Here is a 13,187-nt window from a genome sequence, read left to right as displayed (position 1 = left end):
AGCAGAGAGCACTGTGTCAGACTGGAAAGAATACACCACTTCCTACAGAGAATACACCACTTCCTGCATGACATACATACTGATAAGTACTGGAAGACTTTATTTTTTTTAAAGAAGTAATATACAAATCTGAATACCTTTTTGACACCAGTTGATTTAAAAACATTTTTTCCCTCTGGAGTACCCCTTGAAGGTGGCCATACATTTTCCAAAACTGTCAGCTCAGAGATATCGCTCCTGATCTTCCCATGCAAATGAACGCCAGACTGCTCTGTGTCCCCTATGGTAAGGGGGGTGGCCGCCACCGCTAGATCTCTCTGTGTCCCCTATGGTGAGGGGGGTGGCCGCCACTGCTAGATCTCTCCGTGTCCCCTATGGTGAGGGGGGTGGCCGCCACCGCTAGATACCTCTGTGTCCCATATGGTGAGGGGAGTGATAAGCTGCCGCCAGACTGCTCTGTGTTCCCTATGGTGAAAGGAGGGATAAGCTGCAGCAAAACTGCTCTGTGTGCCTTCCTTCCTTCCTTCCTTCAAGAACAGAAGTATTGGGTGGTAAAAATCCAGCACGGTTGGTGGAGAGCTGGCCAAGCCTGCCGGTGGAGGCCGGTTCGACTGACTTTAGTACAAGGGGGGAGATTTATCAAACATAGTGTAAAGTGAAACTGGCTCAGTTGCCCCTAGCAACCAATCAGATTCCACCTTTCATTTTCCAAAGAGTCTGTGAGGAATAAAAGGTGGAATCTGATTGGTTGCTAGGGGCAACTGGACCAGTCTCACTTTACACCATGTTTGATAAATCTTCCCCCTTGAAGGTGGATGAGTATCTTTAGGTCTACAGGTCTGCACAACCCTAGATATAAACCCCATTCAGTAAGAGAAAGGATAGAAGGATCAGGAAAGGGATTGAACACACAAGTGGGTGTGACTTGATTTGCGCCAAATACTCATCAGTTATCAAGCAGGCTGTGTGGTGCTCTTAAAGGGGAAGTCCATAATGACAGCCATTGCCTGGTTCACTTTCCATATAAATATCACAGGATCATATAATAGTGCAAAAAGATACAGCAGTAAGAATCTCTTGTGAAGTCATCTGAGAACAAGAGTAAAATCCCTTCAAATAACTCCCCATATGTTTTTTCCCCCCAGAATAATCCCTATATTCCTCATCCATCGTCCCGCCAACAATATCCCCTACGCCACGGTGGAGGAAGAGCTGATAGGAGACTTTGTGAAGTATTCCATCAAAGACGGGAAAGAGATCAATGTATTACGGAAAGATTCTGAAGCTGGACAAAAGTGCTGCACCTTCCAGCACTGGGTATATGAGAGGACCAACGGGAACCTGCTTGTCACCGATATGCAAGGTGAGATCATGTGACATGTGATCCTGATCATGTCTGTATCCTGATCAATATATACTGTAATAATATAGAGATAATAACATTCAGATTTACTACAGACTGTAAAGCGAGATGCTTTGACTGAATATCTGTTGTGCTGACATCTAATGGACGGAATGAAAACTGCAGCATTTTATTTATTCATTTTTATATGTGTGAATATGTTCAAATGTATCAAATTAATCTATAACTACTTCATTATTAATTATTATTATTAATATTAATATTCACATAGTGGCAATATACTCTGCAGTACATGACCTCCTTAGCTACAGCTCAAAAATGTATATAGTTAAAATCAGAGGAGCACAGATCATAACATTATGAAAATCAATTGCAGTCACTTTAAACAGACCCCCCAACTCTAACATGTCTGTATTACATGTGTTATTAAAATATTTCCTATTATTTCATTTGGCTTCCCTCCATATAATAGACTATGTGATCTGTCACATACTTTACCAAAGTCCTTACCCCAGAAAAAAAAAAAGCTCTAAAGTCTCGGCCATTAGGTTAAAGAGACAAAGACAGATCACTGGGGGTGGGGCTTAGCTGCTGCAACGTGCAGGAGGAGGAGGAGAACATGGACTTTGTACTCTGTAAGTTTGTCTGCCTCCTCCAATGGATCCACATGGTGCCCAAAAGGTAAATCAAGGCGTTCCTCTCATCACTGCAACCGCTTAGGGCTTAGTGTTACACCCTTCCTTGTGTTATTTTATTTTTGCTCACATTGATCCTAGTATAACTGTGGCATGCCCCCTGCGGTGTTATGGCGGAGGTGCCGCTGGCCACTTGCCATATGTTGAAGTGCGACGCCAGAAACAGAAGAAGTAAAGAGAGAAGTGATAGGACAGAAGAAGAGAACCTGCTCATTGGTCTACAGATCTACATACCAATACCAATAACCATTACAGTTCTACAGCTGTGCATCAACTAAGTATATACATATACATGCAATAGCGACATCTTGTGGCAAAACGTTAATACTACTTCATCACCACTTACAATAAGTACAGGCTTTGGCGAAGAGTAACACCCGTGGTGGGACACCACATAACCAGTGGACCAGTAAGTCCTTCTTCCACCATATGCCATGTTTAATAGCGTCCTGAAACCATCCCCCAACACAGTGCCAGCTTATTCAGTCCACTGCACTTTAACCAGTGCTTTGTCATGGCATAGCCATAAGAAGTAAGGGCTTTTCTGTGATTGGCTAGACAACTAAGGAAAAGTACCTTTGTATGTACTACTGGCAAACAGCCCACCTGAAATGGAGAGAAGGAGGAATACTGTGCACCATGGAGGAAGTTGTACACTAAAATGACCTTGTCACTACATCTTCACAATCTTTTGAAAGAATACATTTTAAAAAGGTTATATAGATTTGTAATTTACTTCTATTTAAAAATTTCCAGTGTTCCAGTACTTATTAGCTAATGTATGTCCTGCAGGAAGTGGTGTATTCTTAGATCCAGTCTGACACAGTGCTCTCTGCTGCCACCTCTGTCCATGTCAGGAACTGTCCAGAGCAGGAGAGGTTTTCTATGGGGATTTGCTACTGCTCTGGACAGTTCCTGACATGGACAGAGGTGGCAGTAGAGAGGTAGAGAGCACTGTGTCAGACTGGAAATAATACACCACTTCCTGCAGGACATACAGCAGCTGATAAGTACTGGAAGACTGGAGATTTTTTACATAAAAGTAATTTACAAATCTATATACCAGTTCATTTGAGTACCCCTTAAAGCTTGCATTCTATAAGAATTACACTTAATTTCTACTGAAATAAGTCATTGATGCCTCCTCCCCATGCAGACAGCTTTCTTTCTCATTCCTCGGAATCTGCATGTACTGGCACTTTTATTACTTTATTCAGTGCGACAAGTGATCTGGCAGCAAAGAGGATGTGCGTACATAATATTCACAGCAGGGGAACATTGTGATATCAGCTCGAAGAAACCACTGGCACCAGACACATCATAACCGTCCAGCCATCTGTCTGCTATTACAGGCAACTAGCAGAATTAATTTCATAAATTACTGAATGTTTAGGTCTCCTGCCAGACGGGGAGATCATGAACCTCATGTCTCCATGTACATGGGCATCACTGGCTGACAGAAGATCAGTACAAGAGGTGATAGAATAGGACTGTATAATACAAGTCAAGAGATTTACCCATTAAAGTGTAAGCATATAATTCACCATGCCGATAAAAGTGTATGAAAACCCAAATCACATTCCCAGCAGTCGGTTCAGATCTGTGGGGAAACCTAGCAGCAGTTTTTCTATGTCATTGCAGCGCCACCACAGGAGAAACAGTGCATTACATCAATGAGCTGTAGAACAGGACAGGTGCTCCAGCCCAAGAGACACTCTTTATAGTCGCTCTCCACCACAGCACAGAATTCACTAATAGGGTATATAGAGAGGGGTCCTCTACATTAAACAATGCCCCTATCAGAATTAATATTATAGTGGCATAACTTGGGCCACATCTTGTATTGGCCTCTCATCCTTAATTCAAAGTAATGGGCTATGATTGATTACCCTTCTAGTGATGCGAGACATACAATGTTCGCATAGTCGACTACCAGATTGAGAGTTCTTATCTCCTCTGCTCCTGTCAGTGCAGCTGCACCCCATCTGTGACTCTTCTGCTTCTGTCAGTGCTGCTACACAGACCGCCATGTATTTATCAGCACTGGAACCAAATTTGGGCAGATCAGGTACAAGCAGTAAACTTAATGTGGTTTATGGACCTGCTTGCATCTACGACCCCTATACAGTGGCTGAAAGGGTCTTCTTCAAGCAATAGAAAACCTTTTCACTAGAATGTCACTGCATGATGTTATGGTATCCCTTTTGCTACCAGTAAGGTTAACAAACACCTCCACATCATTGGCTAATTCACCCAAAAAAATTATTTCAAATCAACTGGTGCCAGAAAGTGAAAGTGAAGATTTACTTCTATTTACTTCTCTTGAAAAAACAAACAAACTGTATGTCCTACAGGAAGTAGGGTATTCTTTCCAGTCTGACACAGTGCTCTCTGCTGCCACCTCTGTCCATGTCAGGAACTGTCCAGAGCAGGAGAGGTTTTCTATGGGGGTTTGATGCTGCTCTGGACAGTTCCTGACATGGACAGAGGTGGCTGCAGAGAGCACTGTGTCAGACTGGAAAGAATACACCACTTCCTGCAGGACATACAGCAGCTGATAAGTACTGGAAGAATGGAAGAGTACAATTCTCTGACATTCCTCCATCAGAGGACATGCTTTCCTTACGCCAACAACAGCAGCTTTACACCATCTCAGCTGACACATGTCAAGCGCTTGAAAATGGTGAATGAGTCGCCGAAACGTCGTGTTGTCATTTGTGCTGTGCTGAACTTTTGATTTCACGTTTTAACATGGAATAAAGACACTTGTTTAACATTTTAAGTGGAGTGCTGCGAGCTATCCATTACGTATTTACGCAGAGCAGTGGTCAAGTTCGAGCTTGCTGGCACCTGTGGAAATCGAGGTACAAGGAGTGCTGCTACTATCCTATTGATAGATAGATAGATAGATAGATAGATAGATAGATAGATAGATAGATAGATAGATAGATAGGAGATAGATAGATAATAGATAGATAGATAGGAGATAGATAGATAGATAGATAGATAGATAGATAGATAGATAGATAGATTAATAGATAGATAGATAGATAGATAGATAGATAGGAGATAGATAGATAGGAGATAGATAGATAGATAGATAGGAGATAGATAGGAGATAGATAGGAGATAGATAGATAGAAGATAGATAGATAGATAGATAGGAGATAGATAGATAGATAGATAGATAGATGATAGATAGATAGTAGATAGATAGATAGATGATAGATAGATAGTAGATAGATAGATAGAAGATAGATAGATAGAAGATAGATAGAAGATAGATAGATAGATAGATAGATAGACAGACAGACAGACAGACAGACAGACAGACAGATAGATAGATAGAAGATAGATAGATAGATAGATAGGAGATAGATAGATAGATGGATAGGAGATAGATAGATAGATAGATAGATAGATAGATAGATAGATAGATAGGAGATAGATAGATAGATAGATAGATAGATAGATAGATAGATAGATAGATAGATAGACAGATAGTATTGCACAGTATATTGTACTATGTATAATGCAATGTAGTGCACTCTGTTCCCTTTGCTTATTACCTCTCCCCCAGGAGGGGCACACCACATGGCAGTATATTAATACACAATACAGTATAGATAAAATATAGTTGGTATTTGTTAAAAATCCCCTTCTCTGTTTACCCCGCAGGTGTCGGGATGAAGCTGACAGATGTTGGCATAGCAACCATGGGCAAGGGGTGAGTAATGACTGGTAATCATTCTGCATGGTAGCATGTCATTTATGATGTACTCACCATTTATTAAATAAAATAAAAATAAAAAGTTCAAAAAGTTGCCAGTAGGTGGTTTGCATAAACGGAGGCTTTCACAGATGCGCGGGTGATCAGATGTTATTTCCCAACAACACGGCCCCCTCGCGTACCTGAGCTCACCCTGTGTGACTTCTGGCTATGAGGTTTCTTGAAGGATCAGGTCTACACTCATATCTCTGATACTAGTCTAGAAAAAATTATTTATAATGCTACCACATAATGCTAAAATACCACTGTAGTGCCTGAAGAGCACAAATCTTCAGTGTGAGGTACTCCAGATTTTTTTTTTTTTCTTTCAAATCAACTGGTGTCAGAAAGTTATAGAGATTTGTAATTTCCTAAATTTAATCTGTTCGGGGGGAGGGGGGGGGAGTTGCCAGAGTACCCCTTACCACCATTCAGTGCTTAAGGAGTACCACCTTGCAATGCCTACACTGTACCACCATATAGTGCTTAAACAGTGACCCCCTACTGTGCCTAAACAATATAACCTTGAAGTCCTTAACTGTATAGTGCTAAACCTTACCACTCTGCAGTGCCTATACAGTACCACTGTACAGTGCCTAATCAGTACCACCCTGTAGTCCTTAAATTGTACCACCATACCATGATTAAACACTACCAGCCTGTAGTCCTTAGTCAGTGCCACCCTGCAGTCCTTAATCAGTGCCACCCTGCAGTCCTTAGTCAGTGCCACCCTGCAGTCCTTAGTCAGTGCCACCCTGCAGTCCTTAATCAGTACCACCCTGCAGTCCTTAGTCAGTACCACCCTGCAGTCCTTAGTGAGTACCACCCTGCAGTCCTTAATCAGTGCCACCCTGCAGTCCTTAATCAGTGCCACCCTGCAGTCCTTAGTCAGTGCCACCCTGCAGTCCTTAATCAGTGCCACCCTGCAGTCCTTAGTCAGTGCCACCCTGCAGTCCTTAATCAGTGCCACCCTGCAGTCCTTAATCAGTGCCACCCTGCAGTCCTTAGTCAGTGCCACCCTGCAGTCCTTAGTCAGTGCCACCATGCAGTCCTTAGTCAGTGCCACCCTGCAGTCCTTAATCAGTGCCACCCTGCAGTCCTTAATCAGTACCACCCTGCAGTCCTAAGTCAGTGCCACCCTGCAGTCCTTAATCAGTACCACCCTGCAGTCCTAAGTCAGTGCCACCCTGCAGTCCTTAATCAGTACCACCCTGCAGTCCTAAGTCAGTGCCACCCTGCAGTCCTTAATCAGTGCCACCCTGCAGTCCTTAATCAGTACCACCCTGCAGTTCTTAGTCAGTGCCACCTTCAGTCCTTAGTGAGTACCACCCTACAGTTCTTAATCAGTACCAACCTGCAGTCCTTAATCAGTACTACCCTGCACGCACCACTATACATTGCCTAGATAGCACCAGCCTAAACTACCTAAACAGTACCACCCTGCAGTTTCCATCAGTACGTAAACATTACCAGCATGTAGGGTCTAAATAATACCTAATAATAATAGCAAAACAGTACTCACGTAATAGTATTCAGTAACAAAATAATAGTGCCATTTACCCCAATACAGTGCTCACGTAATACTGCCATACTGTGCACTGCTAAGATAACATTGCCCACACCTCTTTCTGTATAAAGTATGGAGGACCTGTAGTTATCCTCCGCTATGTATTACATAGGAGCTATTATATTAGAGGATGTTATGGATCTCTTTTCCTCCCTGAAAAATAACCCTGATAATGGCGACATATACTGTTCCCTAAAGATAAACCTACTGAACGCCGTACAGTGTTATATGTAATAAGTCATTTCTGCCTCTGGATGTTAACGAATATACAGTCCGGTGATTTCTAGCTCCTCGTAATTCATTATACTCTATGGGGATGGAAGAATAATGTCTGGATAACCTTTAGAGGAGGGCAGAAAGCCGAGCAGCCGACAGGTAATGTCTACATATGGCAGAGAATGGGCACTGTCAGGCGGAGTATCAGCTGCTGCAGACAAAGCAGACTCAGGTAATCTAGGTCCCCAGATAGAGTAAGGTACAGAGAGGTAATCCCATCCCGGAGAATTCCTTCATATTCCTCATTATTACCAGTCCTGCAGTAAGGAGAGTAAGTCATTGCTAAAGATCTCACGTCTATATTGAGACATCACTGACGGCTCTTTCATTATGTTCTCATCCTCCCTGTCAGGATGTTATATTCACTTCCACAATCCCAGATCCGTATCATTCTAAATCTGGAAATCGTGACTCTCCGAGCTGTTCATTAACGGGAGAGAATTTCTACAAATCTTCGCAACTTGTATAGGAGAAAACTTCTCTGACAAGTTATTCTCGGTGGAGGTCTGGTGGTGGTGGTGGTGGTGGGGGGTCATTCATGTTGTGACAGGCTTCTTTTCATGATCTGGATAAGAAAAGATATTTCAATTAGATTTAGATCACATTACAACAGAAAAGAGGCAGTCTAGGACAAAAAAGAGGATAATGTAAGCATCCCTGGTGGTCTAGGTCAGTGAAGAAGTTAAGGAAAACATCCCTGGTAGTCTAGGTAAGTGAAAAGGTTAATGTAAGCATCCCTGGCAGTCTAGGACAGAAATGAGGATAGTCTACAAATGTAAGCATCCCTGGTGGTCTAGGTCAGTGAAGAAGTTAAGGAAAACATCCCTGGTAGTCTAGGTAAGTGAAAAGGTTAATGTAAGCATCCCTGGCAGTCTAGGACAGAAATGAGGATAATGAAAGCATCCCTTGTGGTCTAGGACAGAAAGGAGGATAATGTAAACATCCCTGGTGGTCTTGGTCAGTGAATGGGTTAATGTAAGCATCTGTGGTGGTCTAGGATCAAAACAATTGTTAAAGAAAGCATCTTTGGTAGTCTAGGTAAGTGAAGGGGTTAAGATCAGCAAAGAAGTTAATGTAAGTATCCCTGGTAGTCTAGGACAGAAAAGAGGTTAATTTAAGTATCCCTGGTGGTCTTCGTTAGTGATGAGGTTAATCTAAGCATTCCTGGTGGTTTAGTATAGAAAAGAGGTTTATATAAGTATCCCTGGTGGTCTAGGACAGAAAAGTGGTTAATAGAAGCATTCCTGGTGATCAAGTTCAGAAAGGAGGTTATGGTCACAAACGCTAACCCAACATCCACACCCACACACCACAATCTATTAGTTATGCCTATGGATACTGTAGATAGGGCATATCTTGTCAAGATGTAAATACCCCTCTAATGTCAGTATCCCTGGTGGTCTAGGACAGTAAAGAGGTTCATGTCAGTATCCCTGGTGGTCTAGGACAGTAAAGAGGTTAATGTCAGTATCCCTGGTGGTCTAGGACAGTAAAGAGGTTAATGTCAGTATACCTGGTGGTCTAGGACAGTAAAGAGGTTAATGTCAGTATCCCTGGTAGTCTGGGACAGTAAAGAAGTTAATGTCAGTATCCCTGGTGGTCTAGGACAGTAAAGAGGTTAATGTCACTATCCCTGGTGGTCTAGGACAGTAAAGAGGTTAATGTCAGTATCCCTGATAGTCTGGGACAGTAAAGAAGTTAATGTCAGTATCCCTGGTGGTCTAGGACAGTAAAGAGGTTAATGTCAGTATACCTGGTGGTCTAGGACAGTAAAGAGGTTAATGTCAGTATCCCTGGTAGTCTGGGACAGTAAAGAAGTTAATGTCAGTATCCCTGGTGGTCTAGGACAGTAAAGAGGTTAATGTCACTATCCCTGGTGGTCTAGAACAGTAGAGAGGTTAGTATCAGTATCCCTGGTGGTCTAAGGAAGTACAATAAAGGAGTCAATGTCAGCAATTCTGGGTAAACCAGGGAAAAGTAAATGAGAATGATGAGACTGAGAATGGTAATCTAGTTTGGTGGAGGGCTAAATCATATGGGTTGTCTGTTGCATAACTCATAGCCCCAGACCCCTGTGACATCTGTCCCTTCCGGGAAGCTGAATGTGATGGGATAAATGCATTCAGCTTCCTGTTACTTTAGGACTGCATAGAGCTCAGTATGTCTGGAGCAGAGAGTAATGTAATACATTATTATAGCAGGTGAATATTCAGATGTACTGTATATCCCATACCACCACAGCATCCTCCCTCTAGGTCCAACATCCTATATTGATACACTTAATCATATATGCTATTATTACAGTAGCTAAAGCTCTGTATTTATTAAAAAATGAGCAATCCCTTTAAGCAAGCCATGGGCCATAGTGCAGGTTAGAGGTCATGTACTCAACACATCAATTATTGCTGCAGATAGAAAATCTTCAGAATTACCGACTATTTATTAGGGAGCGGATTATGAGTCACAGCTGTGAAGCCCTGAATGCTCCAGTCTCCTATGGTGACGGTTTAATGAACGCTGACTGAACGCGGCCGATAATGAATTCAGCAGCAGTAAGACACGATGTTATCTGTCCACAGGCTTTACAGCTGAAGCTTTGATGATCCGTTTGTTTATGTAAAGTAAAAAGGAATTTAATTGACCAACACTTAAAACTACAATCCTCCTGGCCGCTGCCAAGCTACCGCCAGAGGCCTTAAAGGGATATTCCACTCAAACATAACTTTTATATGTTGCTGCCCATGGTGAGACGAGTAATTCCTTCCATACTTGTTATTATCTATTCAGTCTCCTTCCCCCAGTTTTCAGCTTCAGATTTTTGCTGAAGATACAAAAATCTGTGTGTGAGCCTTTCTCTCTGTCTCCCCCTCCTTCCCCCTCCCTTCTGAGACAGCTGATGTAATTAAGTCCCTGGCAGGCTGTATCTGCAACATTGTAGCTTCTTTGTAATGCTGGGAGGGATAATCACAGTGAGTTCATTAGCAACTTAACCTCAGAATACCCAACATTACAAAGACGTTACAAAGTTGCAGATACAGCCTGATAGGGACCTGTTCACATCAGCCGGGAGGGGGAGACAGAGAGAAAAGTTCTAACACAGATTTTTGTGTCATTAGCAGAAAGCAGCAGCTCAGAACTGGGGGAAAGAGACTGAATAGATAATATCAAGTATGGTAGGAATTGTTAGTCTCACCATGGGCAGCAACCTATCAGAAGTTACGTTAGTATATGTCCAGAGGGCGGTCCTAACCTTACTGCACTCACTGTCAATAACTAATTAGGACCCGCCCACTGGACTCCCAAGTTCAGAAGGAGCAGAACTTAATAGGATTCTTATTTGCATGATGAGAATTGCAGTTTTGGGTTGGGGTACTCTGTATTAGGGTCTACTCTGTCTTATAATCGGGACCTTTTTTCACCCAGATTCTTCTCTCTCTCTATGTTCCAGATACAAAGGATTTAAAGGAAACTGTTCTGTCTCGTTCATCGATCAATTCAAGGCCTTGCACCAGTGCAACAAGTATTGCGAAATACTCGGTTTACCGTCCTTAAGACCTAACCCTCCAAAGCAAAAGAAGCCAAATCCCGTCAAAGAGAAGGCCCAGCCCATCCCGTCCAGCTCTCGGAAAAACCGCCAAAGCACAAAACCAAAGAAGACATAGCATTAGCTGTCCCCGGACGTCACCGTCCATCAGAACTGTCCTGTACTACGTGACTTTCCATGGAGAGGACACTTATAAATCACTTATGCAGTAACTGCATGGATGTAGTGCTGTCTGCTCAACTAGTAGAAGTATCATGCACTGATCTGTGTCATATATAGAATAAGGACATGTCTGCCCCTGGAGACATTGCTGCGTTAGGCTAGTGACTGTATGGCACCGATGTATGGCTGTGAGATTGTTGATGGGTGACTGCTAATTCCATATTTTTTCATGTTAATATATATATTTCTTGGGTGGTATAGAGAAAAATTATAGATACAAGGAAGAATAGTACAGCTCCATTATACCTGTTCTGCAGTGATCGAGCTCCATTATACCTGTTTCTACAGTCATAGAGCTCCCTTATACCTGTCTCAGCAGTGGTATAGCTTCATTATATCTGTGTCTGCAGTAATAGAGCTCCCTGATACCTGGTGCTGCAGTAATAGAGCTCCCTGATACCTGGTGCTGCAGTCATAGAGCTCCCTGATACCTGGTGCTGCAGTCATAGAGTTCCCTGATACCTGGTGCTGTAGTCATAGAGCTCCCTGATACCTGGTGCTGCAGTCCTAGAGCTCCCTGATACCTGGTGCTGCAGTCCTAGAGCTCCCTGATACCTGGTGCTGCAGTCCTAGAGCTCCCTGATACCTGGTGCTGCAGTCATAGAGCTCACTCCTACCTGGTGCTGCAGTCATAGAGCTCCCTGATACCTGGTGCTGCAGTCATAGAGCTCCCTGATACCTGGTGCTGCAGTCATAGAGCTCCCTGATACCTGGTGCTGCAGTAATAGAGCTCCCTGATACCTGGTGCTGCAGTCATAGAGCTCCCTGATACCTGGTGCTGCAGTAATAGAGCTCCCTGATACCTGGTGCTGTAGTCATAGAGCTCCCTGATACCTGGTGCTGCTGTCATAGAGCTCCCTGATACCTGGTGCTGCAGTCATAGAGCTCCCTGATACCTGGTGCTGCAGTCATAGAGCTCCCTGATACCTGGTGCTGCAGTCATAGAGCTCCCTGATACCTGGTGCTGCAGTAATAGAGCTCCCTGATACCTGGTGCTGCAGTCATAGAGCTCCCTGATACCTGGTGCTGCAGTAATAGAGCTCCCTGATACCTGGTGCTGTAGTCATAGAGCTCCCTGATACCTGGTGCTGCAGTCATAGAGCTCCCTGATACCTGGTGCTGCAGTCATAGAGCTCCCTGATACCTGGTGCTGCAGTCATAGAGCTCCCTGATACCTGGTGCTGCAGTCATAGAGCTCCCTGATACCTGGTGCTGCAGTCATAGAGCTCCCTGATACCTGGTGCTGCAGTCATAGAGCTCCCTGATACCTGGTGCTGCAGTCATAGAGCTCCCTGATACCTGGTGCTGCAGTCATAGAGCTCCCTGATACCTGGTGCTGCAGTCATAGAGCTCCCTGATACCTGGTGCTGCAGTCATAGAGCTCCCTGATACCTGGTGCTGCAGTCATAGAGCTCCCTGATACCTGGTGCTGCAGTCATAGAGCTCCCTCCTACCTATTACTCAGTGTAACATGCTACCTTGTGTTATTATACATAAGAGGTAATATTGCTTTTATAAAATGTATATTTATAGCCGGTATTAGAATATTCTGATATTTATCATACAATGCCGTGTCCTGGGTTGACCTGGTTCTAATGTTATTTGTATTTCCTGATGAATCCCCCATTGTAGTGAATGTTGTGGACAGAGAATTGCTGAATTACGTTGCTCATAAATACGATACGATAATTTTAGGGTGTGAATTTAGTCCTTATGATTAAATCACGTTTGTGTAGCATGGAAAGACAGTG

General features: G+C 43.3%; 1 protein-coding gene across 1 annotated transcript in view; it reads left to right on the top strand.

Moving 5' to 3' along the window:
- The window catches only part of ALPK2 (alpha kinase 2), a 72,662-nt gene extending 60,789 nt beyond the window's left edge, over nucleotides 1–11,873 (top strand). The window contains exons 9-11 of the mRNA XM_069963186.1: nucleotides 1,146–1,363; nucleotides 5,737–5,785; nucleotides 11,119–11,873. Coding sequence (XP_069819287.1) covers nucleotides 1,146–1,363; nucleotides 5,737–5,785; nucleotides 11,119–11,332 — 481 coding nt within the window. The 3' untranslated portion in view covers nucleotides 11,333–11,873. The remainder of the gene's footprint in view (nucleotides 1–1,145; nucleotides 1,364–5,736; nucleotides 5,786–11,118) is intronic.
- Nucleotides 11,874–13,187: the final 1,314 nt, after the last annotated feature.

This window comes from Dendropsophus ebraccatus, chromosome 3 (genome assembly GCF_027789765.1).
Source record: "Dendropsophus ebraccatus isolate aDenEbr1 chromosome 3, aDenEbr1.pat, whole genome shotgun sequence".
In the NCBI taxonomy this organism is placed as follows: Eukaryota; Metazoa; Chordata; class Amphibia; order Anura; family Hylidae; genus Dendropsophus; species Dendropsophus ebraccatus.
Note: the sequence above shows the minus strand (reverse complement) of the source record. Positions and strands in the feature narration are given on the sequence as shown.